The sequence below is a fragment of the Rhinolophus sinicus genome, linkage group LG11 (genome assembly GCF_036562045.2).
Source record: "Rhinolophus sinicus isolate RSC01 linkage group LG11, ASM3656204v1, whole genome shotgun sequence".
Lineage (NCBI taxonomy): Eukaryota > Metazoa > Chordata > Mammalia > Chiroptera > Rhinolophidae > Rhinolophus > Rhinolophus sinicus.
The window spans coordinates 53867101-53893394 of NC_133760.1; the positions used below are offsets into that span (position 1 = coordinate 53867101).

Consider the following 26294-nt stretch of genomic DNA (forward strand, 5'->3'; position numbering starts at 1 on the left):
GTCAAGAGAATGATGAGGTATACATAATGGAACTTCCAAGGAGCCCCACTTTTCTACTGTAAACTCCAAAACCTACTTCTCACATCTAAGAGAGCTGCCTCTCCTTTCTTTCCTTTCTTCCTCTCCCCAACCTGGCAGCTGCAAAGTCAGGCAGTCTCCCCTCTTCCCTTCCTGTTACTGTCACAAACAAATAGTAGCCTTTTCGTTTCTTTTCTTGCCTTTTTCTTTCTTTTTCTTCTTTTGGTCACAAAGCATTTCTCTGTTGGTCACTGTGTGTGTGTGTGTGTGTGTGTGTGTGTGTGTAGAGAGAGAGAGAGAGAAGACAAGATTTTAAGAAATCAGAGGTTTAATACCTTGGCTCCATAGACTTATAATCCTTTGAGACAAGGTGTCCTTTGCTTTTGTTACTTCGGCTGCTACGCTCGGGCATCCCCTTTAAATCCACTTGAAGTCTGAAGATGGGACAAGAGGGGTCTCCTCTGGTCTCCTTCAGCCTCTGCCTCTCCACCTAACATCCCTCCCAGGCACAGAGGTGGGGCCCTGAGAGCTTTGGCTGAAGGTTGCCCTGGAAAGGGGTGTGATGCTTTAGACAGGTGGCTGCGAGCTGGGACGCCTGGGGCCTGCCCCAAGTGAGTCACTGCTGTTGTTGTCACCGTCCTGTTGAAGTCCCTGCTCAGCTCCCCAGACCTCTGTGGAAACAGCAGCAGCTCCCATCTTTCAGAAATTTCAGGAGAAGCCACCAGCCTGATGGTGAGGCGAATGGGCTGGGGGGGGAGCCGGGGTCGGCTGGGGCAGTGGGGAGACCTGGGGCCGGCATCAGTGCCCCTCCTCCCCATGCCACTGCCTCCTCTTCCTGCTCCTCCATGTCGGGGCTCTGGGGGAGGGAGGGTCTCCATCTTCTCTCTGTCCCCTGCGCCTCACACAAGAAGTGTGCCTTCCTCAGTTCCTCCTCCAGCCCCAGGGCGCCCCTGCTCAGCTGTGCAGGCCCCAGGGGCTCCTCAGCCTCGCCACAGTGCCCTCCCCACCCTAGCCACCCCCCCATCACAGGTAGGGCTCGTGATGACACCCATCTCTGCTCCCCCCTCCTGGGGTTCCCATTCCACCCCACCCTTGGCCTCGGTGACTCCCCCTGCTTCGTGCCGGTGCCCCCAGGGCAGTCCTGGGCTGCGGATAGGCCCTCTAATCCCCGAGCAGGATTATGAGCGGCTGGAGGACTGTGACCCTGAGGGCTCCCAAGACTCACCCCTCCATGGGGAGGAACAGCAGCCCCTGCTTCATGTGCCTGAAGGGCTCAGAGGTGAGCGTGTGGCAGTGGGACTGTGGGGGAGGGGAGTGCGGAGGGCCTGGGGGTTGAGGCAGCAGGGTGAGCGCGTGGAGAGCTCACTCAGGTGAGAGCTGAGACCCAGCGCTCTCCTCTCTGTGCCCAGGCTCTTGGCACCACATCCAGAACCTGGACAGCTTCTTCACCAAGATATCCTTTGTGCTGGGCCTGGCAGCGGTGGCAGGGGAGGGCTCCTTGGCACTGGCGCCATTCTTGGCAGGGGGACTCTGAGGGTTCAGCAGGTTGAGGGACTTGTTGGGGCAGTGAGGGGGAGGCGTACTCAGGAAAGGCCCATTATGCCTCAGGCTTATTTCTTGACACACCGGCTACATCTACGGCTATCACCAGAGGAATGGCTTTGCCTGTATCCTGCTGGAGGATGTCTTCCAACTGGGGTGAGTTGCTTGTCCCTGCAGGGCCTGCTGCTTCTAATTCACCCAGTGCCGCCCCGAGCAGCCCAGGGGCCCAGCTGTGTGGGCAGGAAGACCCACACTGCCCTGGAGGCTGGGCAGAGGCCCACCCACCCCTCAGGCCTGATCACTGCATTCCCTGCTCTTCCAGACAATTTGTTTTCATCGTCACCTTAACGACCTTCCTCCTTCGCTGCGTGGATTACAATGTTCTCTTTGCCAACCAACCAAATAACCGGACAAGACCTGGGCTGCCTCACAGCAAAGTGACCTTGTCGGATGCCATCCTACCTTCATCCCACTGTGCCCAGCGGTGAGTGACAACCAGTGGGAGGAGTGGGTGGGGCAGAGAGCAGACAAGAGGCCACGCCCCCTCACTTTGTCTCTCAGGCTGGATCATCGGTTCTCCAAAGTTTGGGTCTCAGGACACCTGTATATACTTAAAATTGATGGAGAACCCCAAGAGCTTTTATTCATGAGACTCATATCTGTATGTACCTTATTAGAGGGTAAAATTGAGGACAGCTTTAAAACTTAATGCATAAGCACACCTTCCGCTGGCTGTCAATGTGATGTCACGTAGCCTCTGGAAACCTCCACTGTACACTTGTGAGAGAATGAGAATGCCAATGGCAGAAAATATGACTATTATTTGAAAAAAGTTTTGACCATGCAGACATTTGCAACGGTATCGGGGACCCCCAGGACCCATCTTTTGAGAAACAATGGTCTTGCTAGATGCCCTCCATGCCCTTCCCGTTGCTCTCCCAGTCTCATCTCCCTTTCTAGAGGGTTCCATTTCTGGCGCTATGTCCTCCCATCCCCAGGATCCGCTCCAGCCCCCTGCTGGTCTTCCTTCTCATCCTGGCTGCAGCCTTCTGGCTGGTCCAGCTGCTTCGCTCAGTCTGCAACCTCTTCAGCTACTGGGACGTCCAGGTGTTTTACAGGGAGGCCCTGCACATCCCCCCGGTGAGCGGGGTGGGTGTGTGTGGGTGGAGGGGTGCCATGTGAGGGGGCAGAGGACAGGGCCGGAGTGGGGGCTGTACACACAGAGGGGCCCACTGAAAAGCAGGCAGAAGGCCTCATTGACACCTACCCTAGACCCTAAATAATGTTAGCAGATGGGGTACCCCCATTTATAAAGCACGGTCCTCACCCTAGTGGAGCTTAGTTGATTTAGATGGGTTATAAAAGATGACTTACAGTCACATGCTGGTGGTGTTTAGAGGAGGGCCAGTCATCCGGCTTTATAGAACAGGAGGAATTGGGGGGGCAGGGAAGGACAGGAGGCAGGGAGGCAGTCCACGCCCCTATGCAGGACGGGGGGAGCTTCTGTGGGCAGCACTGAGATCGACCCACCGGCCTGCACCTGAGTGTTCAGGCCCTGTCGGGTGACACCACTCTCCTTTGTGGCCTCACCCCCTATTGCAGTCACCCACTGCATGGGTGACTGCCCTCTTCCTCCCTGTCCCGCTTTGCCCTTTCTTCCCTCCCTGTCTTGCTCACACTCCTTGCTCTGTACCTCAGTTCTTCCTTGAAGGCACTACTCAAAGGCTACCTTCTGCAGCGGGCATCCCTTGCTCCCCTCAGAGAGCTAGAGCCTTCTGCATGCCCTCCTGCACAGCCAAGGGGAGGTTCTGGAAAGCCCCCCCTGCGTAGGGGAGCACTAGGCATAGTGCAGGGAGGACCAGGAGGGCCAGGGCAGAGGCGGGGTGAGTGGCAGTGAGACCACTGATCCTCCAGGAGGCTGCTCACCCTTCTCTTTCTCCTTCTCCCTTCTTTCCCCTCCTTCCCTGTTACTTCCAGGGGAAGGGGAGCCCCTGGGATGGACTGGACAGGCTGGCCTGGGGCAGCTGGGTGAAACTGGGCTAAAATGAGGTTTGCAGAGGAGCTCCAAGAGAGATCTGCACCCCACACGTGGACACAGCCGGTGTCTTGGGAAGGTTACTGTGCTGATGGAGTGGGATGGGGCTGGGGGTCTGAAAGCATGCTGAGGCGTGAGGCTTCCGGAACATGTTCCGTGTCTTCTGTGTGTCGCACTGCTGGGGCGGGGAGGGGGCTGAGGAAAACCTGCTCTTAAGGGGCTGAGGTCAAATACCTGAAGAGATGAACTCATGAGGTGTCATTGGGGAGCACGTGACTCATGGCCTCAAGAGCAACACAATTCAGAAGAGGGTGAAAGGAAGTAGGAAGGTCCCTGGTGAGCGCACCAGTTAGGGGAGGGCAGAAATCAGAAGTGACAGGTTTCCCGCCTGAGGGACACTGGTGAGGACGGTGGGAAGGGGGCGCTGGGGCATGTAGCTCACGACATGGTGAGTTTGGACATCGCCATGCAGAGGACTGCAGGTCGGCGGCCCTCACCTGTCCCCTGTCCTCAGGAGGAGCTCAACTCCGTGCCCTGGGCCGAGGTGCAGTCGCGCCTCCTGGCGTTGCAGAGGAGCGGGGGCCTGTGCGTGCAGCCGCGGCCGCTGACGGAGCTGGACGTCCACCACCGTATTCTGCGCTACACCAACTACCAGGTGGCGCTGGCCAACAAGGGCCTGCTGCCGGCCCGTTGCGCGCTGCCCTGGGGAGGCAGTGCGGCCTTCCTCAGCCGCGGCCTGGCCCTCAACGTCGACCTGCTCCTGTTCCGCGGGCCCTTCTCGCTCTTCCGCGGGGGCTGGGAACTGCCCGACGCCTACAAGCGCAGCGACCAGAGGGGCGCCCTGGCTGCGCGCTGGCGGCTCACGGTGCTGTTGCTGGCCGCCGTGAACCTGGCGCTGAGCCCGCTGGTGCTGGCCTGGCAGGTGCTCCATGCCTTCTACAGCCACGCGGAGCTGCTGCGGCGAGAGCCTGGCGCGCTGGGGGCGCGCCGATGGTCCCGCCTGGCCCGCCTGCAGCTACGCCATTTCAACGAGTTGCCACACGAGCTGCGCTCTCGCCTGGCCCGCGCCTACCGCCCCGCCGCCGCCTTCCTGCGCGCCGCCGCGCCCCCCGCGCCCCTGCAGGCCCTACTGGCCCGCCAGCTGGTTTTCTTCGCCGGCGCGCTCTTCGCAGCGCTGCTCGTTCTCACCGTCTACGACGAGGATGTGCTCGCCGTGGAGCACGTGCTGACCGCCATGACCGCGCTCGGGGTGACGGTCACTGTGGCCAGGTGCGGCGGAAGTTGCGGGGAGCGGGGATTCCGCCGACCTGGGGCGGAGCCCTCCGCGATCTCGACCCCTCCCACCGCCAGCTCCCCCCAGCCCTGCCTCCCAGTCGCCCATCCTCCTAACCGCAGGCCCCTTCCCCACCCCGACCCTGCCCTCCAGGTCTTTCCTTCCGGACGAGCAGTGCCAGGGTCGCTCCCCGCAGCTCCTGCTGCAGTCGGCTTTGGCTCACATGCATTACCTCCCGGAGGAGCCCGGCGCTGCCGGCAGGGCTAGCGCTTACCGGCAGATGGCGCGGCTGTTGCAATACCGAGCGGTGAGGGTCGAGACCCGAGGGGCGCTGCTCCAGAGGGATGCTGTGCACTCCGGGGCACCTGGGAAAGGGCGTGGACTGGCTATCCCAGGATGCAGGATGCGGGGAATGACGGCTGGAGCGTTCCTGCTCTGGCCAGCGTCCCTGGGGGGCCTCTGGGTTCTAATCACGATCGTGGGCAGGCTCAGCAACCTCTTCTCATCCTCACCCCTGCTTTCCCAGGTGTCCCTCCTGGAGGAGCTTCTCTCCCCTCTCCTCACCCCGCTGTTTCTGCTCTTCTGGTTTCGCCCTCGTGCCCTGGAGATTATTGACTTTTTTCATCATTTCACTGTGGATGTGGCTGGGGTTGGTGACATCTGTTCCTTTGCCCTGATGGATGTGAAGCGCCACGGCCACCCTCAGGTTAGAATGCTTCTCTGGGTGTGCGGGGTGGTGGTTAGATAGGGGTTTGTCCCTCAGCTCCATCACTTGCCACCTGTTACCCTGAGCTAGTCACTTCACTTCCCTGTTTCTTAGCGTCCTCATCTGTCACATGAGGACAATGACCATAGTCAATGAGCAGGGCTGTGTGAAGATTACATGACATGATGTGTGTACAACCCTAGCGACAGTAAATGGGAGTAAAGGCCACCAGAGAGGTAGAGAAATGAGCTGGCCAGTGGATAGGGCTGGAGTGAGTCCGGGCATCCTCACCAAGGCCCCAGGCCAGCCCTGGGCTCTGGTGGGCACAGGTTTGCAAAGCACTGAGCCCATTGTCTCTTCCATTGCTGGGTCTGGACCCAGGTCTTGCTCTGCTGCTGTGTTTTGGGGTGATCTTGAGCAAATCCCCGTCGTAGCCTTCATTCTTTTCACCTGGAAACTGGGGCTAATGTTTCCTGTCCCCCTACCCTACGAGGCTTCCACCGCAGCTATAAAAGCAGTGTCCACAGCTTTTCCTTTTTTTCTCTCAGTGGCTCTCAGCAGGCCAGACAGAGGCCTCCCAATCTCAGCGTGCAGAGGATGGAAAGACTGAGCTCTCCCTGATGAGGTTCTCCCTGGTACACCCACAATGGCGCCCCCCAGGGCACAGCTCCAAGTTCCTGGGGCACCTTCGGGGCCGAGTACAACAGGATGCAGCCACCTGGGGCGCTACCTCGGTTCGCAGCCCCCCCACCCCCGGGGTGCTCAGCGACTCTTCCTCCCCTCTGGTGAGCCGCAGCGTGGCCTGCCCTCTGGCCTCACCACCTGCCACTCGGCCTCTCCTCCTCTGCCTCACTGTTTATATTAACCTGCTCACTCACTGGTCCAGCCTGCTCTCCCACCTTGCTGAGACCTCCGCCCTCCCTTTCTGTTCTCTCTTCTGACCCCCTCTTCTCTTGCTCCCAGCCGGAGACCGTCTTGGCCAACCTCTTGGTGCACCCCCTGCTGCCCCCACGGGACCTGAGCCCCACAACCCCCTGCCCAGCTGCAGCCACTGCCAGCGTCCTGGCCTCCATTTCGCGAATTTCCCAGGACCCCAGGTAAGGGGTGGGGGCCTGAAATACAGGGCAGCAGGGGTGGTGAGGTTGACCCTCCAGGGAGCACTGGGGGGGGATAGGAAGGGGAGGTCAAGCCTGGCCCTCCCCATGGGGTGCAGGAGGAAGGGCATGTCTTTGATCTACTGACTATCTGTTCCAGCTGTGTGTCCCCAGGAGGAACCAGGGGCCAGAAGCTGGCCCAGCTCCCAGAGCTTGCTTCTGCTGAGATGAGTCTCCATGCGATCTACCTGCACCAGGTGAGTAGAGGGTGCCGAAAAGAGAAATGTAGGGAGAGCAGCTGCACAAAATGGAGGCTGAGGAAGGTAAGAAAGTACCCAGTAGGAGCTAGGGGAAGAGGTTTCAAATCCCTCTGCACCTAGCCCAGGGCCTGGGCCTTGCACTGTGGGGCAGGAGGGAGCCCTCATTCCTCTTTGTTACATTTAGCTCCATCAGCAGCAGCAGCAGGAACTGTGGGGCGAGGCCTCAGCTTCCTCCTTGCCCAGGCCCTGGGCCAGCCCCCCGCAGACACTCTCACCTGATGAGGAGAAGCCATCCTGGTCAAGTGATGGTGAGGCAAGCAGGGTGTGCAGGGGACAGATCCTGGGCAGACAGCAGGCATCATGGCACTGCCCAGCTGATGGCTTTTCTCATTAGGTTCCAGTCCTGCCTCCAGCCCCAGACAGCAGTGGAGAACCCAGAGGACCCAGACTCTCTTCCCCGGAGGGTTTCGGGAGACCACAGACACCCAGAAGGAGCCTGGCCAGGCCTCTAGCACTGACTGAAAGGGCTCCTCAGGGTCAGTATTGTCCAGCTGTGGTGGGGGCAGGATGAATAGGAAATTGGGTGGAGCCAGACTTGGGGGGATGGGAACAGTGGTGGGCACTCAGGGTGAGGCGATGATCAGCTCTGGAACCGAAACCCCTGGACTGCTTGCCAAGAGCCTTCTCCTCCCTCAGGTTCCCTGGCTTCTCCAGCCACAGGAGATCGGACGAGGTGGAGTAGAAGAACACACCGAGCTCTCTTTAGGAACCCCCCTCCCCCACAGATGCTTTAGTTGGGCAGGACTTGGGGGTCACTGATGAACTCGCCCCAGAGAGCACAGAAAGGGTAGGAGAGGAGATGCCAAAGGCATCTGGAAACAAGTCTTAGAGACAATCTCCCTATGGAGAGGAGAACGGGACACACCCCGAATTAGCTGTCCTGGAGTGGTTGCCTGGGAAGAAGTCCTCAAGTATCCTCAAGGTGGGGGCAAGGCCAAGGCGGAGGCCAAGCCAAGTGAAAGGGAAACAGTGACGGATGGGACCAAGAGACACGTTTGGTTCTTCACGTTCCCATGGGATTTGTGGAGGGGGGCCGTGGGGACTTGGGAGTGGAAAGACTAGCCAGGGCTGATGTTTTTAGAGCTCCACATCGGTGTGACGTCTGAGGAAGTGGGTGTGGCTCCTTATCCTGTCTAAAACAAGCAGTAAAGGTTGCTCATGGCTGTGTCACACATCTTCGTGACCTTGGTCTCTGGCACCCCCATTCCTGGCAGCTGAGGGCAGTATCTGCTTCTCAATCAAGGGCAAGGGAGCAGCGCCGGAGAACTACCTGTGACTGGCTGGGTCAGAGTGGAGCAGTAGGACTCCCTGGCAAAGAATTGCCACCCCCACATCTGCACAAGTTAAAAGACAGAGCTTATCATTCTATCATTTTAATCCGCCGGGCTGGGTTAGGCATCTCAGTAGCTCCCATAACATCTGGTTCAGTCTCTTATGGTGAATCTTCAATAATAAATATTTCAATGATTTGGAGATTAAGTTTCAAGATAAGGTACTCCTGGGAGAGGTAAGGGAAATCTAAAATTCACCTCAAGAACACGGAACGGGTGACAGCAGGCCCTGGAATACCACTGCTGGGAGGGGCCTTCCAGATTTAGTGAGAGCCAGGTAGGGAACCAGGGCTAGAGAAAGACATTTCGCTCATTCCTGGGGGTTAGGAGAGTCTCCGCGGACTCTGGACTGACGTGGGAAGGCACCTCGGGAGGAAAGGGAGAGGTGGCTGGTCTTGGGCATGCCGACAGGCGATCGGCAGCGCCACGGGGGACTGACGGCCCCTCTCCAGGAACTGGGATGGAAAGCGAGAAAGAGGGCTCTCAGGGGCCGGGGGTGTCTGAACCGGGAGTGTCGAACGCCCAGGGCACTGCTCCCCGTAGACGCCGATCCTGCAAGGAAAAGCTCTGGGTGCGTATGCGGCTTGTCACCTCCTGGGTGCGTAGCGTGAGCCCGAAAATGTCCTCGTGATAGCGTTGCTGATCCTGCGGGGATAGAGGACGGATCAGACCCCGAGTCGGAGATCCGTGCGGGAGCGTGCTCCGCCCCTATCAGGACTCCGCCCCCTCGCCCCGCCTCTGGCACCGCCCCTGCTAGGACTATGCCCCGCCCGGCACTGGTCGGGTCCCGCCCCGGAATGGTCCTGCCCCTTGGCACCCGCAGCACGCCGATGACGTCGCCGGCCTCGTCCAGCTCCATGTCGCCCTCTGTGGCCAGTATGCGTTGCACTGTCTGCAGGACGCTGGTTGCCATAGTGACGTCGCCGCAGACAAACATGTGGCCTCGTTCGAGGCACAGCACGCGGTGCACCTCAGCAGCCAGCTCTGTCCGCAGGATGTCCTGCACGTAGGTCTGCGGGGAGGTGGACTTAGGGCCAGGGCCAGCGGGGAGCAGGCCGGGAGGGGAGGGAAGGTCCCGGGGTGAAAAGATTTACTGCGGGTCTGATGGGCCCTAAGTGAGCTGGGATGGCGTCTACAGAGGTGTAGTGAAACCGGGGCGGGGCTTGGGTGAGAGCGTGAGACCAAATTGGGCTTCGGGCACGCTGTGGGCAGCGTGGGGGCGTGTGCTGTTGTGTCTGGAAGCTGAGGGGCGGGGCGGGGCGGGTGTGTGTGTGTGTGTGTGTGTGTTTTTGGAGGGGGCGGGGCTTGGCCTGGGCTTGCCCTCCCCGCGGGAGCGCGCATCGGTCCTCCCCGCGTCACTAGCTCCTGGGTACCCTTGCGCCCTGAGTCCCGCACCTTGGGGCTGTTGGGTTCCCGGGAGAAGGCAGTGAGGACGCGGCCAAACACCCCGCGCTGCTGGGCATCCTGCACCTCGTCGCGGTAGAGGTGGTCGAGCTGGGAGCATCGGCAGCCGAACACCAAGGTCATGGGGGCGGGCTGCAACCCTGCAAGCAACACTGCGGCTTGGGAGAGCCCACTCTGTCGGGGCGCAGCCCTAGCGACACCCCCCATTGGCTGCTTTCGCCTAGGCGCACAGCCCACACCTCTCAGCTGTTTGGCCTCTAGGATAGCGCAGTGCAGGACCGACTTTTCAAAGACCCTGCCTGAGCTGGATGCCAAGCTCATAGGTGGTGCCTTTTCTCGGGTGGCGCTAGAACGTGGGGCTTCTGACTCAGAATTCCATGTGCTTTGCACCGTCTAACACTATAGTTCTGGGGCTCTATCTAGTCCCTTCCTTGCTCCAACCCCATTTTCTCCCACACCTTCAGCTCCCACACTTCCCACCTTTCTCTCACTCACAGTCTCCTTCTTTTGATTTACCAGTTGCCCTGGACACCCTTTGTAGCTTCCTTGGGTCTTGGACACACCTAGGTGAGCTCCGTCACAGTCCAGTGTCTGCCTGGGGAATTTCTGTCTCCTGAGTCCCAGCCCCATCCTCTCCAGACTTCCGGTTCCTTTTGTCCTTTATCCACTCCAACACTTTGTGCCGGCACCAGGAAGCCAGACCAACGGGGCACTGCCCTGGCCTCTAGGCCCTCCCCTCCCTCCTTGTGGTGTAATAAGCTTCTTTTCATCTTTGCGGCCCATTTCTTGCCCTCTTTCCTACCTGGTTCCTGCATTCCAGCCCCACCCTTTGTCCCTGGATTGTGTGACTACTTCCGGCCTTCCAGTCATTCCTGCCCTTGGCCCCCAGCCTCACCTTTGCTCTCAATGTCGTGCAGCCGCTCCTGCCAAAATCCCCGGAAGGGGGCTATGCCCGTGCCTGGGCCCACCAAGATGCAGGGCAAGTTGGGGTCAGGTGGCAGCCGGAAGGAGGGAGCCCTAGCAGAGAGACATTCCGTTAGGCTCCCTTTGCTTCCCGGCTCCCCCTTCTTAATGAGCCTTTGGCGGGGTGGAGCGAGGAGAACTCAGCTTCTGTTGATAATTGAGTTAATACTTGTCAAGTGCTTACAACAGTGTCTCTAGTTCATAGTAAGCACGATGTGTTTATTAAAAGAACTCTGCTAGCTGGCAGAAGCTCCCTGGACCTGTGGTTTCTTCTAGAAGTTGGGACAAAGGAAATACAGTTCAAATTTGAATTGAAGAATATTTTTTGATGTCTCAGTTTAGGAGATTTAGAAACTAGGGGAAGGGAAGGGACAGTCTCTTGGTTCATAATGAGTTCACTGAGTGTGTTAATTTTAAATGGTAGCCTCAATATTGGTATTTGGTTTGTATTCAGTAGATTGCTACTGAATTTGTAATTTAGCCTCCTGGATGAGTTTGGGTCACTGGGCCTAGCTGGTGCCATCCTGGGAACTCTTCACATACCCACCAGGGACTTTTGACTCCTGGCTGCTGGATGGGGCGACTTCTGAACACAGCATGAGGGAAGGATGTCCTGAGAGTCCTCATTGATCCTTTAGTGACCTAACCAGTTCTCCCTGGACTGAGTAGGGACTTATTCTTGAGTGGGCACGGTTCCCAGGTGCCATGCCTCCCAATATCAGACTGACCCCAAGGATGTAGCAAAGGACACAGTACATCTTCTAAAAGCGACAGGGCCTGCTGGTTGAACCCCAGCCCTGCCTCTGGGACCTGCAGTTTCAGGGCAGGACCCTATGTCCAAATTGGTTAAAGGCCCAAAGCGGAGCCTAAGTTCCAAAGTGCCTTAGCTTGGACTCTCCATCCTTGACATGTTGTCTTCCCTGCCCCCTCCCCAAAGCTTCCACCTCACCCTGTGTCACCCCCACCCAGCTCTCCAGCTGTCCCAGCCCTCTGTGAGGCACTTTCTCCACTCCTGCTTGGACAGACACTCTCTTCTTAGGGCCCCTTTCCCCTCCACCCCCCAACAGTGCTCACTTACCCCCTGATGAAGCAGGGGACAGGGTCTCCGGCTTTGAGTTGGCTCAGCCACGTGGAGCAGACTCCGTAATGCAGGGGCCCCAGTCCATCTAGTTGGGGAGGAGGGGGGCCAGTGAGCAGCCTGGTGGGGGTCACGATGTGGCCCTGGCCCTGGCTGCCTCCCCAGCCTCACCCTGGGTCCTGTATGCCAGCACGGCCACTGTGAGGTGGATCTCTCCTGGGCGGGCGCTGGGTGCTGAGCTGACTGAGTAGTACCGAGGCTGCAGCAGGGGCAGCTGGGTGAGGAGCAGGGGGGCGGGCAGTGCCACCGAGGGAAACTGTTCCAGTACCTCCAGCAGCGTGGGGCAGCGGAACCACTTCCACTCCTCGTAGCGCCGGGGGTCCTGGCGGGGACAGGGTGCAGGCGGCTTGGAACGTCTAGCTCTCCCTGCTGACCTCCCTTCTTGACCCCTCCCGAGCTCAGCCTTCTCCCGGGTTCAGGCCAACAAATGTTTGTCCAGCACCTTCTCTGTGCCCAGCACTTTAGGACCTTGAGAATTCTGAGATGAATTACTAACAGCTGGGTCTTAAAGCCCCAGTACCTGTTAGCCAGGTGGGCTCCCTTCCTCCCAGCTCTTCCCGCCTCACTAGCCCCTGCTCCTCTCTGGGGTGCCCCCCAACCTGGCTGAGGGTCTCCAGCTCCTGCTGTTCACTGGGCTCTTCAGCCAGGGTGCTGAGCAGTCGAAGGAGTCGAGGGCTGGGCGTGGAAGTGATGTCCAGGAAAAAGGTGAGAGCTTGGCGCAGCGTGCACGGGGGCAGCCGGGGGTCCCGCACCCAGCCCGGGGGAGGGCCACCTGGGGGTGGGGCACAGGGGCGCTCTGAGGAAGGGGCCAAGCCAGAACTGCATTGTCTGGGCGGTGATAATTGCTTCTTGGTGGGGTACATGGGGACTGACCATGGCGTTTATTGGTGACCTTGCCCTTGAGCAGCTGTGTTGGGCCTGTCTGGGCAGCCCTCATGCGTTAGTTTGGGGGCCCCTGCCTGGATTGGCTTGGTCTTGGCCTCTCTTCCTCTCCCCCACCCAATTTATTTCCTTCCCAGGCACTGGTGTGGCAGAAGGTAGACCCCATGCTAGCTACAGAGCAGGCTAGGTTGCTAGGGGGAGAAGACAGACTTTTGGGGGTGTGTGGGGATAGGTTCTGGGAAAGGAGCCGTGCTCTGTGGACTGTCCAGCAACAAGGCCAGCCTGGCAGGAGGTGGCACAGCCAGCAGTGAGCAGATATATAGCAACCCTCTGCCAGGCGCTGAACCCAGGGGACCCTGGGGCACGGGGATGGAGCAGGCTCTCAGACCGTGCCTTCTCACCAGGGCTGCCCTTCTCCAGCTGCTCCACTGCCACAGGCTCGCCCGGTGGTGGAGGGTCCTCCACACGGCTCAGCAGCGCCTCCACGAGGCCTGGCCGATTGGGTGGGCAGACGCCGATATGGTCCCCTGGCTGGTACTGGAGCCCCTCCTGGCCTCCACTGTCCAGGCGTACCAGGATCGTGGCCCGGCTGGGGGTGGGGACAGAGCAGTTACATGGGGCAGGAGGCAGAACGTGGGAGGAGGAGGGACGGGGACAGGTGGGGGATGTCTTCCTCACGTGGACTTGCTGCTTTGCAGGTTTTCCACTGAGAGGACTGTGGCTTGGAACATCTTCCGTCTGTGCACGTGGATCAGGCCTGGGGGGAGGGAAATGAGGCTGAGCCCAAGGCAGGGAGTCTGCTGTGCCTGCAGGTTAGTCCTGGGACCCTGGAGAGTCCAGAGGGCCAGCAGGGTCAGGGGGAGGTCAGGGCCACACCTGTCAGCAGCTGGAGGCCCTCAGCCTGGGCACTCAGCCGGTACCTCTGGCGCTTCCAGCTCCGTTTGGGGCTGAATATGTCCTGGGCGGCGGCCTTGGCATCCTCTCCCACACAGAAGGTCTCACAGGAGGCCTGAGGAGTAAGGAGGGGAGGGCGGAGGAGCTCAGGCGCCTGACGTGAGAGGTGGAGCTGGGTCTGTTGGGTCCCCAGGTGCCACCTTCCATTCACAGGGTTGTGAGCTCCACCTGAGGCTCGAGGACAACTGTGGGATTGGCAGAGTGGCAGGAGGGAGAATGGCATTGAAACGGGCGGAGGCTGTGGCACCTCGTTCCTCAGCCCATGCCATGCCTCGGCCGCTGTGCTAGCTATCTCTTTGCGCATATTTGTGTCACACCCATTAGTTACTTAATCTGGCGTGTTGGTCTCGTGTGCCCAGGAGCACAGTGCTTGGCACATGGTAGCGCCCAGCGAATGCATCTCTTGCTGTCTGTGTTCACACCTGCATTCAAATTCTAACTTCTGCACTTGCAGTAAACTGCCTTAGTTTCCCCATCTTTACATCTCATGAGGTTCCCGTGAAGATGAAATGAGATACTTTATATAAAGCTCCTAAGAGCTTTATGGAGTGGGGCCATGGAGGGGTCTCCGCAGGTCTGTCCTCCCCTGTACTGCTCACAAAGGGCTGGAGGAGGCCCCTGGGGCCGGGCCCTGGGAAGGTGCGTGTTTTATTTGTTTCTGCTCACGCACAAGTCTGGCAAACTGCTGGGCAAGTCCCTGGCTTGAAATCTGGGGCTCATCCATGTTGGGCTGCTCCCTCTCCTGCCACCCCGTGTCACCAGTCCTGTTAATCTTTCTTTTGTGTGTATAGAGTCTTATATCTCTTCCTTCCTTCCTTGGCCCCCTCCCTTCCTTCCCCTCCCGCTGCTACCACCCTAGTTCGCTCAGAGCCTTCCTGCTTCCAGTTGGATGTTCCTCCGGCTGACCCTGTGCCTCTAGAGGAGATTCCTAAACCTCATGTTGTGCCCCTTCCCTCTCGTCCCACTCCTAACTTCCGGTTGCTTCCCTTTGTCTGGATTCTTTCACCTCGTTTTCTATTCCTGCCTCTCCTCCCAGTCTGGGCCTGTTTGTCCAGCTTGACCTTCTCCCCAGCAAACCCTCCACCTGTGGCAGGTGGCCTCCCCAGCCCACTTCTTAGGATGCCCTCGTCCTCTCCATCAGTCCAGACCTGCTGAGCTCAAGCCTGGGAGCCCTGGAGGGGCCAGTGCTGCCTGGAACAAGCCCCCTTCAGGTCCAGGCACGGCCCCAGACCAGGCAGCGCTGCCTCTGGAGGAAGTCAGGCTGAGAAAGTCACAGCCCTGGGACCTGCCCCTCCTTGCCCTCTCCTGGCCCAGGATCCCCTCCAGTCCAAGCCTGTCTGGCCGCTGATTTCCTGGAGTTTCTGTGCTGGCGTCAGCTCCAGCTCTCTGTCTAGCTCTCTCTTGATCCTTCCCCTCTCCCTCCATCCTGCCCGCCCTGGGCAGGGGCCCTGCTCTCATTCCCTCCCTTTGTGCAACTGAGGCTCCTGCCTGCTGGGGCCCTGCCTGCTCTCTTCTGCCTGGGTCCGGCCCCTCCTGTGTCGTTAGGGTCCTGTTGTCCACTAGTCAGGACCGAGCCAAAATAAGGGTGGACTTTGGAAGGAACAGGAAGGGACCAGAAAACCAAACAGAATCGGGGCAGCAGGGAGGCCCCCAGTCTCAGTATTGCAGGCCTCAATGGGGAGGTGTCCAGGACTGAGTCAGAATTGGGGTTGCAGGGGTGGCGGGGATCGGATGTTGGGACAGGCCCAGGATGTCACCTGGAAGGCAGCCTTGGCCCAGCCACGGAAGGACTCCTCTTGACCGCACAGCTCATCGCCCTGGCCCAGTTGCAGAAGCCGCTCCCCACCCAGCTCTTCCAGTCGTGTGTCCACCGCACGAGCAAAAGCGCAGAAGTGGGGGTACGCCCGGGAGCCCAGCCCGAACACACAGAACCTGGGGGCAGGGAGCTGTCACAGGAGCCCACCCCTGTCCCATCCAGCCCATGTGTGCCCAGGGAGCTCGCCCTTCCAGCGCGCCTCCCCTTAGAGGCCCCCAGACCTGAGGGTCCCCAGTGCCCCCGCACTGTCTGTATTACTGGACTCCTTTCTCTTCCGCCGCCAGGAGGACACCAGCGGGTCTGAGCAAGAGACACTGTTGAAGCGGATTTTGTAACTCCTGACAAGAGAAGACAAAGACAAGGGGTCACAGGGGACTGGACACATGGCACAGGCCCAGACCTAGGCAGGGGACAGCTTTAGGGTCTCTGCACTGGGGACAGAAAAGGCCCTGTCCTGGGGCTCGGCTTCGCTTTCTGCAGCAGGCTTGGGACGGGAGCGGAGGGCCAGCACCTTAGGGCCAACACCCTAGGGCTCCCTGGACCGCTGGGCTCTGCTCTCCTCCCCTCCACTCTCTGAAAGCCATGGCCTCAGAGTCCTGGGACTGCGTGTGGGCAGGTCGCAGGAAGGAGGCAGTGCGAGGCTGTGTGGGGCCCAGGCCTGCTCCATCTGTCCTCCAGCTTTTGGAGGCACAGAGGGGGAACTCTTCAGACCTCCTTTCCGCTGTGTCTCCAAATGCCTCCCTGCCCCCATCTGCCCGAAGCTCCCACCCCACGAACCTGTGCTGCTCCGGCCGAGGGGAGCTGTTGTAGGGGCCAGACATCTCCATCAGGGCCGCTGCGAAGCTCTGCAGGGGTGGGGGGTAGGGGGGAAAGTGTCGGCATCACGGTTAGTGTTGTTTTATTTCAAACAATACAGAAGGTGAAAACTGGACCGGGCTGGCGCTTACTGTGATTTGTAACTTTTAATTAGTTTTGAAATTTTCAAAAGAGTTATTGGCTTTTTTGAAAACATTCCAGAAGCGTGTAAACTAATAAAAGAAAAAATCTGCCCCTATCTTCCCTCCAGTCTTACCCCGCAAGGCATGGGCACTATTGACAGTTGTTTGACACGTCAGCTCTTTTCCGCCATACTTACGCACATATCTGGATTTATAGTTTTTTAAAAAAGTAAAAATGGGACCAATATACCCATTTCCTGTGGGGTACATACCTAGGTTTGCACCATTTTTTAAAATTTGAGGTAAACTTTACATACATTGAAATGCACAGAACTGAAGGAAGCAGTTCAATCCATTTGGCTGTTCAGTAGTTAAAAAAACAAAGTTAAACATACATCTACCCGATGACCCAGCAATTCCACTCCTGGGTATTTTTCCAAGAGAAATGAAAACATAAGCCCACAAAGGCCTTGCACAGAATGTTCATAACAGCTTTATTCATAAGAGCCAAGCATTGGAACCGGCCCAAGTGTGCGTCCACAGGACAGTGGAGAAACACACTGGGTGTATTCACACAGCAAGGCTGCACGGCCGTGGGGAACGCGCAACTGCGTCACCCAGCTGCAAGGTGAGCCTTGAAAGCAGGCTGAGCTGAGCGAAAGAAGCCACAAAGGAGTCAGAATGGTGGTGCTTCTGGTGGGGAGATTGGGAAGGGGATTGACTGGGGGAATCGACAAGGGAACTTTCGAGGGTGATGGAAATGTTCTAGGTCTTCATAGAGTGGTGGGTCACATAGCTGTAAATACTTTTATAGCAAACAAAAGCTAGTGATTCCACTTTTCTTTCAAAGGCAGATCAGATTGAGGGCTGGAAAGGGCAGCAAGGCAGGGTGGAAGTCTTAGGTCAGAGTTTCCACCTTAGGTGTTAAGAAGGCATTTACCACTGAGAAGCCTGTCGGCAGAAAGGCACCAGAAATGAATGGAGACAGAGTAGCTTGAAAGAGAATGGTCAACAATCAAGTGACCGTTCAAGTGAGTGGTGGTTCTCTAGTCTGTTTAAGGTTTGTTCAGAAAGTGAAGTCACCTAATCTCTGCTGACATTGGAGCAGGGCTCTTTTCTTTTGTTAAGAAGAAAAAGCTGAAATTGCATGTGAAGTGGAGTATTCCTGTTTTTCTCATTTGTCAATGTCCAAGAGCAGTCTAACAGAAGTGCCTTCAGCGTGATAAACACTTGCACTGATAATGGAAATGACGTGGGGACACAGTTACGCAATGTGTGTGTCCGGGGCAGCCCATGGGTGGGCCTGGAGTGTGGCTTGTGCAGGTCACACTCCGGGGGACTTTCCGGGCATCTCCACTTTCCATTGGGGGGCGGAGGTCCCGCCCAGCCACTCCAGTGCAGTCTCCCCTCATGCCCAGTGGCCCCTTTTTTGCAGGCCTCACCTCTCCGTTCTCTGGGGGATCCCCATTCCCAAATGTGCTGGTCACCACCAACACCAGCGTCTCGTGCTCGAGGGACACCACATCATACTCATCCATGCACAGGACCTGGGGGTGAGGAGAAGACAGACATCCTGATGCCCCATCCTGCTCACTCTGGCCTTCCCTGGGGCCCTGTCTCGCTCTGACTCCCTGTGGATCCCTGGAATCCTCGTGGGCCTTGACTTGTGAACCTTTCCTGTCTTCCAGGCCGCATCTGAGGATGCTGGCAGACCCCCTCTTTCCAGATCCCTGCTCTCTTGGGCTCAGCCCTACCCGAGGGTCGAAAGCCTTCCGGAAGAGTCTCCCCAGCTGCTGTGCGTAGCTCTGGGCCCGGCCGGTCTCGGAGCCATACAGGATTGTCGCTTTCACTCGCTTGGCCATCACAGTGCCCATGAGTGAGGCAGAAATCTTCACTGCACTGTGGGAGAGGGTGGGGTGAGGGGGCTCCCAGCACATGGAGCTGGGCTTCCCCAGGTGCACAGTCCAAGCAAGGTCTTGGGGCGCTGAGTGGTGGGTGTGGAGGGCTGGTGCCCAGACCACTGCTGCGGATGGTCCCCGCCCCCCCAGTGTGTGGGAAAGGGCAGCACGCCTAGGCACCTACTTGGCCACTTCCTTAAAGGTCTTCTTCCTGGTGATGCCAGCACCCTTGGCTGCGCTCCCCTTCCAGGGGTCTGGCTGCAGGGGAGTGAGGGGGGTGGAAGGGGGAGGTGAGTCAAGAAAATAGAAGTTTGGAGGCCCCTGGGGCCTGCTTTGTTAGAGCTGGCCTCGTTGGGCAAAGCCAGTGGGGTGGGCACCTGGTAGCGGAAGGCAGGGGACAGGAAATAGTTGACCATCTCCTGATGGAAGACAGGGGTGAGGCTGCCCGAGATTGGGGGCACGATCCAGGCCCAATCGGCAGGGCAGCCCCCCCTCGCCTTCTGCTCGTTCTCCAGGTGCTTCATGAAGGAGGATGTAGCAGCGTGGTGGTCCACAATGGTCACTTTGGCCAGCTGGGGTGAGGGAGGGTGGGGAGGGGCTTAGACTCAGCCTACAGGCCCCACCACTTGTCACCGCAAACCCTACTGGGCCCTGGATCACCCCAAATCTAACATATACTGTGCAGCGTCACCCCTGACTGAAGCATGCACGGTCATGCTCAAAGCTCAATGTGCAAAGCAGCTTCAAACTCCGCTATTTGGATGCCTCGCCTCCAACCTCGTACCTTAAACCTTGACACCCCAGACAAGTACTCAGCAGGCACTATTTTCCCCAAACTACAATGCACAGCACGCCCTTGATCCTGGAACTAGAGTTTCTAGAATCCAGTGGGTCCCGCAAACTTCAATCCCCAGTGTACCCTGGGGACTGGAATTACTGAGCACGCACTGGTCAGCAGTACCTGGAACAGGACGTGCTGTGTCCCCAGAACTGCAGGCCCGTGCGCCCCGTAACACTTGGACTCCAGAACTCCTTCCCGCCCGCCGTCTCACTCCTGCCCCGGTTCCTAAGAGCCTCCTTGCTTCCAGCCCAAGCCCTTGCCCTCCTGGCAGGTCTGGGCCTGCGTACCTGGTAACTGTGCAGGACAGCCAAGTTGATTTCCACTGCTGCCTTGTCTTTCCACAGGGACGAGGTGGTCCGGGTATCCAGGTCCATGCAGACAGCCACGTCCTAGAAGCAGGGGTGCATGGCGTTGGTAGGGGCTGGGTGGTGGGGAGTGGACGGAGAGCATCTTTGTCTCAAACTTGTGAGTGGAGGAAGTGAGGGTGGGGGCGTGGCCACCGGGAGGCCTGACTGCCTAGTTTGGGGCTGGTTCAGGTTCTTGCCCACAAGGGCACCACAGAGCAGAAAGGGACACTTCTCAGTCACTTCTCAGCCCTGGGCCTCCACTTCCCATCTCTAAAATGGGTCTTAACATTTTGGGGGTCAAGGTCTGCTTTGAGAATCTGATGAAAGCGAAAGATCTATAGATCCCACCTCCAGAAAAATAACTACATACTTTGACCCTTGAACAAGGTGGGGTTGAACTGAGCAAGGTCCACTCATAGGCAGGATCCCCCAGTCGACCCTCGCAGTTGCACGCACGCAGGCATGCAGGCACACCCAGCCTTTGCTCCAACTGCGGTGCTTCCAGGCCCCTCCTCCGAATTCTAGCTTAGGAGGGAGGCTTGGCCCTGACAAGCGCTCAGACTCTGCCCTGGCTGACATTGTGTGGATGTATTTGTGAGTCAAAACCTGCAGCCCCTGCCCCCGCTGCCACCCTCTGGCCCTCACCTCCAGGATGTTGTAGCGATGCGGGTCACACAGGTTGCGCGTGCCGATCTCCGTGCTCATGTACCAGCCGCTGAAAGGGGCCGCGGGGAACTCCAGGCCCCCAATTTCCAGCAGCATGTTGGACACGGCCGGGAGGGCATACCAGCGCAGGCCCAGCGCCGCGAACCACTCCAGCCTGGGGGCGTGGGTGGGCGCGGGGTCAGGCCCCCTGTGGAGCCTTGCCTGCCTGGCCACCCCCTAGGCAGCCCCTCCTCCACCTGACCCAGGCCCTGTCGTGCTCACGTAGGGTGCTCCAGGGGCACCTCGAGGACTAGCTCAGAGGGCAGAGTGAAGAGTTCTGGGGGCTCATCTGGGGCCTGGAGCAGCAAGGGCAGCACATCGAAGCGGCCATTTCCTGGGGTCCAGCCGTGCTGGGTGCAGAGCTGCAGGGAGCAGGGCCAGAGTCAGGTCCGGGCCCAGCGTCGCGCCCTCCTCAGCGACTCCTTCTTTAGCCATCTCCCGCCCTTCACCTCACGGATCCTCCGGTGGCTGGATCTCCATGCCCACCCAGGGACGCCCTTCTTGGCATTTCTCATCCTTCATCTCAGTCAGGGTCCCCTCTCCCTGCTTCAGTGACTCTTCTTTGGCCCCCCTGCTTCACCCCAGAGGCCTCACTGCTGGCTTCCCCCTTCTCCGCCTCCCTGTGCCCACCTCGGTGATCTCCACGTTGGCTGGGTCCCCCCGCACGGAGCCGTCCTGCTGCCGGTAGCCTGCATAGCGCACAAGTTGGCTGTTCCAGATTCGGAAATCTCCGCGGCCTGGGACACGCTGGGGGAACACTGTGATGGCTGAGCTGGCATAGGACGAGAGCTGGTCAGAGCCTCAACTCCTCTGCCCCCGGAGGAGAAGTGGGTCTGGTGGGTTCGGGACACTCACCGAAGGTTGCCCCGGTTGGTGGCGTACTTGATGTGACTACAGATGTAGGTGAACATCTCCTGGGCAGAGCTGCAATCCCGGGCATCAAACACCTGAGCCAGCCGAGGTGAAGGGACAGGAGGGAGACAGGGACTTGAGGCCAGCTCCAGGAGAAGGTAAGGAGGTGGCGGAAGGAGTAGCGACCTCGTCTGCAGCCTTCGATGGCTGGGGTGTCACTCAATGTGAGAGCTATGGTTCTTTCTCCTCTGGGGAGCCTCCCTGGCCATTTGTACCCCACTGACCCCTTCCTGCCCTGTACTCTACACACCCGGATAGCTGGTCTGCTTCTTATCTCCATCCCTGCAGAAGCCCACTCGATACCTGGTGCAGTCACTGCCAGACTGATGACTGACGAAGGGCACCAACTGATGGGGAGACGTGGGTGTGAGTTCCCTATTACCCACTGTACTTAAGCAAAAGCAGGTGACTGAGCCAGTCACCTGACGCTCCTCGAGCACATTGATGATGGGATGGGAAGGGAGGTGGCTGTACTAGACGGCCTCCAGGGACTCTGCCCATCCTGGCATTTTGATGCTAGGAAGGACTTCTTGACTGGCTGAGTGGAGGCCCCAGTAGGAGGCTGGGAGGTCCCTTTCCTGTCTGAGGGAGGAGGAGACTTGTGTTAGTCATAGCGCAGGAGGTGGCAGTGTCTGGCCTGGGGCCAAAGAGGGATGTAACAGTGAGTGGGGGTCAAATATGGAAGCTCGGATGGGTTCAAAGTTGAGGTAGAACTTTGAACAACAGAGCGCTATGCAGGTGTCACACAGGATGGTTCTTATTTGAGACTCCTTTGGGATTTACTGAGCATGTGGCTTTATCCTAAATTCTTTGGTGGCCAGTTACAGTAAGGAGGCCAAGGTCACAGATTCAGTTCCGTGGTGGGTCAACTTGTTTCTGTTAGCGCCAGTCTGTTCCAGTAGCGCAGGCTGGCTTTGAGTCACGTGGCGGGGCGTGGAGGGTGTGGGGCTGAGGCAGTGGGGGACTAGGAGAGAGCAGTGTGTTTGGGGTGAGGGGACTGGACTGGCAAGTGAAGCCCACATGAGGAAGCAGACAGGGGCCTTTTCCAGAAGGCTGCTTCTGTTGCTTTGACAATACCCCCCAAGGATCACTGCTCAGCTGTCCTCACCGACCTGGTATGTCTGGGTGTTTCGCTGGTAAGGCACTGCTATGGGGCTTAACAACCAGGTGTCAGCTACTGGGTGAGGGCTCCCAGGGGGCCAGTCTCTACGGGAACGGGCAGGGATCTCCCCACTGCTCGGGACCCCCCAGGGAATCTCAGGAGCTGCCCACACCTCTCCTCTCCTCTTTTGTGTCCCCCAGTTCCCATCCTGCTGCCTGCTAGCCAGCCATACCTGCAGCTTCCCCCACTGGATCCGGCCCACGCAGCGGGGAGCGTTGCGCCAGGCCTGCTTGGCTCCAAACACCAGCTCGCTCTCCCGGAGCTGGTAGGTGCCTGTGGCTGCCACCTCGGCTTCTACCTCCTGAAGCCGCTGCTCGTGGGCCTGGGAGCCGCTCCTGTAGAGGAGAAGGCAGCAGAAGGAAGTCTTGTGGGTTACAGAGGGCTCCTAGGCTCCCTGTGGCTATTGGGGGGAGGCCAGTAGGTGCTGACCTCAGGCCCCGTGTGGGTGGTATCAGGATGGTGGCTGGGAGTGGATCCTGGGGAAGGCCGGGGGTGGGGGTGGGGGGTGGGCTGTGGGTGTCAGGTCAGGGTCCCACCTCTTGATGGAGCTGTAGTACTGGTTGATGAAGTCCTTGGCCTGGCTCAGCAGCTGCTCAGGGGGTGGAGGGCCCTTGGAGGGCCGGCTCTGCAATTTCCGTGGAGATACCAGGGAGCCCAGGCAGCGTCTTGGGGTGCAGGGTCCGTCCTAGATCGAGGTGGGGGGCAGAGGTGGAGAGAGTAGGGAGCACAAAGGTCAGGGCCAGGTCAGGGTGCAGGGGCCAGGGTAGGGGTGCAGAGGTAGGGTGGGCCTGGCGGGGTGAGGGTTGAGTGCTGGGGCTGAGACTGGAAATGGGGTGAGGTTGGGCTGGGTTAGGGCAAGACTCCAGCAGGGCTTGGGGCAACGGATGGAGGTTGAGAGTTACCAGCACCCCTGCATGTCCCTTAGCTCTTCTGGTTCTTCCCGGTCTCGCCCTCCTGACCCTGATTTGGGATGGGGGGCTCCCGCCTTACCTGCTGTGCCTGGGCACTCAGGGTGTCATACGTGATGCTCCCCACCTCCCAGTTCTTCACACGAGGGAACTTCGGCCCCTCCGGGGGCTGGGTGAGCGGGGGGCTGTGGGGAGCCAGGGTGGGGTCATGGGGGTCGAGTGTGTTTCCTTGTGGGTGTACCCCAGAGACCCCTCTGGCAGCAATCATAACCCCAATGATTCTGTTGTTGCTTGCCATATGCTTTCTTTGATTTTTTCTCACCCCTCATAACAACCTTGGGAGGAAGGCAATATTTGTATCCCATTGACAGAGGAGGGACCTGAGGCTCAGAGAAGTTAGGTATCTTGCCAAGGACCACACGGGCAGAGCTGGTCCCTTCCGTCCCCTGGCCTGCCTGACTCCTTCCACGGTCTTCTGATGCTCAGCCAGACCCGGGGTTGCGGGGGCCGTGGCGCTGAGCCCCTGAGCCCCTGAGCCCCTGGCCCAGGGCTGGGTTCTCATCCCCATGCAGGGCTCACATCGCCTCTTCTGGACATGGGGTGTCCAACCCCTTGAAACTGTGATGAGCCCTGCCGTCAGGGGGTAGAGGACCGAGCGGAGCTGAGGGAAGCCCAGCAGGGACTGTCAGCCCAGATTTCCCTCCCCGCTTATACCCCTCCTGACAGGGGACCGTCGTGTGAAGGGAAGCCTCAGAGGCCTTATCACTTCCTCCCAGAGCCGCCAGGCCAGCCTCGGGGAGGAAGGGAGGGACGCAGGGCCGGGTGCGCCTGTGTGGAGCCCTTCCCACAGAGCGCCTGGAGCCCCAGCACCGTGCTCAGTCTGCCACCCCACCTGGCTACCACCACGGCCTTCATCTCTTCAGGAGCTTCTGCCCCAGGGAGGCTGCTTTGGGGGGCTGGGGCTGCCCAGTCAGTTTTGGGGTTGATGGTTACTAAGGGGAGGGGCCTGGAGCATGGGGAAAATGGCCTAACTGCTCTGTCTTCTCAGCCTTCCTCCTCACGGCCCGGCGCCTCCTGCCCCAGCTCTCCTTTTTCCATGAGTCCTGTGTTCTGGCTGTCCTATAACTATCCCCCTGCTCCTTTCTTCTGTTAAATGATCATCACTGTTTGTGGAACGCTTGCCATGAGCTAGAAACTGAAAACTATAGCAAGTACATTATATGCCTATTTTAGATAAATGAAGGCTCAGAGAGGTTAAGTAACTTGCTCAAAGTCAGACAGCTCTTGGCAGCAGAGCACCATTCAAACCCTGGAGATTCAAACCTGGTAAGTTAGTACCCTTCCCTCCAATTTCACCTTCTGCCTGCTGGCCCTGATCCTGGTCTCTTGTCTGAGTCCCCCTGACAGCACTTTTGCGTTGGCGACATGGCCCTCCTGGATGGGCTGCAGGCTCCAGCCCTTCCAAACCCCGGCCTTCAGGCCTTGACACCCACCCTTTTGTCACTTGCTTCTAGCCCCTGTGGCCCTCACCTGTGGTCTGGCGCAGGCGGGGGTGCAGGTGCTGGTGTGTGGCTGGGCTCAGATGACGGGCTAGCTGGGGCCTGCTTGCCGCACAGCCCAAGGCCCAGCCCCAGCCCCAGGCCACAGGGCGGCCCCGGCTCCTGGCCCACGCTCTTTAAGTTGCCCATATCGGCCTCACGTCAGCTCTGCTGCTCTGAGCAGAGCCCGGGCCTTTTCCTTAGGAAGGGGAGGGGGCTCTCCGGTGCTGGCCCTCGCCCCGCCCCTGTCCCACACACAATGGGACAGGAACAAGGCAGCTGGGAGGCTGTAAAGCCTCGGCTCCATGCCCGCCAGCCCAGAGGGTGGGGAGCCGGACGCCTGGGTTCCGCTCCAAGGACTAGGGCTGATAAGTGGGAACACAGGTGTCCAGCAGTACTCTGAGGCTGGAGTGCAGGAGTGGGGTGTGGAGGGAATGGCAGGGTGGACAACCAGAGAATCAGAAAGGCCCTTCTGTTGTATCAGACCAGGGGACGCTTTCCATCTGGCCCTGGCTGGCTGTGGCCTGAGGGGTCAGGTGGAAGGTGAGCACTGTCAGTAGCAAGGGATGAGTCCCAGACTCTTCGTGACCACAGGGACCTCTAGGGTCGCCCCCTTCACCACCCGCCCTACATCTAAGCACTCCTGAACCCCTGCCTTAGAGTCCTTTTGGAACAGGCCCAATGGGGATGCAGTGACCCTTTGTCCTCGCGTCTGGCATTAGGGCATCCCTTCCCCTCCCAGCACCAATTTCCTGGAACCCCCGCCCCCTGTGACTCAAGTGGGGGACACAAAATTGCAGGAAGCTGCCATCTAGGGCCTCCACCCCCACCCTGTCATCCAGTGACGCAGGATTCCCTGGGGGCATTAGGTCAGCAGATAGACACAGCATTCAGCGCCAAGGCAGGGACTGCCCCCTGGGGAGAGCTTGGAGCCCTAGCAAGACTTTGATGTTAGGGAAACTATGATTCCCAGACAGCCAGTGGCACACAGCAGCATTCTTCTGGCACCTTGGAGAGCAGTGCATGCTGGGGCTTGTAGTCCTAAGCCATCTCGGGGCTGGAGAAAGGCCATGAGTCAGGGCATCACGGGTCCGAGCCTTGTAGATTTGAGACCACAGAGACTAAGAGAAACTGCAAGAAAGAGATGGAAGTTGAGAAACTGGGACAGGCAGAGACTGGGAGAGGCAGGCAGGCAGACAAACAAACATGTAGATTTGTGTTGGCTGGACTCCTTTGGAAAGTAGTGGAGGATAGAATTAGGGTGGGCCTGGGTGGGGGGCAGGCTGGCGGATCAGCAGGAAGGAATGGGCTGTGCTGTGAACTCTGGGGTCACACCAAGAAGGTAGTAGGGTCTGCCAGTTTGGAGGGAGGACAAACCTGAGCTCCTGGATGTCCGCAGAGCTGCCCACTCTCAGTGAAGGGGCAGGCGAGAGAGAGGCAGAAACGCAAGACCTATGCTCAGTCCAGACCTGTGCCTGTGGTGCAGGAGCCCGAGGCCCCACCCCACTCACGCCCCTTTCCCTTGAGGCAGGAGATGGCATCCAGGTCCCACGTCTCAGATATTTTCAC

At 58.9% G+C, this 26294-nt stretch overlaps 2 protein-coding genes and 1 long non-coding RNA gene across 3 annotated transcripts; 2 read left to right on the top strand and 1 right to left on the bottom strand.

The window, feature by feature from the left end:
• Nucleotides 1–364: 364 nt before the first annotated feature.
• On the top strand, nt 365–8158 carry ATG9B (autophagy related 9B). Its single transcript, XM_019712826.2, has 14 exons — nt 365–1297; nt 1428–1471; nt 1652–1716; nt 1883–2044; nt 2559–2700; nt 4110–4864; nt 5022–5175; nt 5395–5574; nt 6123–6359; nt 6538–6671; nt 6829–6925; nt 7113–7236; nt 7323–7464; nt 7625–8158. Exons 1-13 carry the CDS (start codon nt 748–750, stop codon nt 7448–7450), a joined length of 2772 nt encoding a protein of 923 aa, XP_019568385.2. The 5' UTR covers nt 365–747; the 3' UTR covers nt 7451–7464; nt 7625–8158.
• Nucleotides 8159–8345: 187 nt separating this feature from the next.
• On the bottom strand, nt 8346–24926 carry NOS3 (nitric oxide synthase 3). The gene is made up of 26 exons (XM_019712825.2): nt 24718–24926; nt 23270–23372; nt 22816–22964; nt 22452–22614; nt 21061–21152; nt 20836–20977; nt 20428–20567; nt 20146–20320; nt 19441–19542; nt 18690–18884; nt 18497–18570; nt 18169–18313; nt 17857–17961; nt 16254–16321; nt 15698–15814; nt 15418–15592; nt 13583–13715; nt 13385–13463; nt 13108–13295; nt 12424–12596; nt 11936–12146; nt 11765–11852; nt 10619–10740; nt 9715–9863; nt 9137–9331; nt 8346–8964 (listed from the first exon to the last, which is right to left on the bottom strand). Exons 1-26 carry the CDS (start codon nt 24873–24875, stop codon nt 8803–8805), a joined length of 3603 nt encoding a protein of 1200 aa, XP_019568384.2. The 5' UTR covers nt 24876–24926; the 3' UTR covers nt 8346–8802.
• LOC141567556 (uncharacterized) lies at nt 9220–16262 on the top strand. Its single transcript, XR_012490302.1, has 3 exons — nt 9220–9325; nt 13405–13518; nt 15761–16262. It is a non-coding gene; the product is annotated as an uncharacterized LOC141567556 (long non-coding RNA).
• Nucleotides 24927–26294: the final 1368 nt, after the last annotated feature.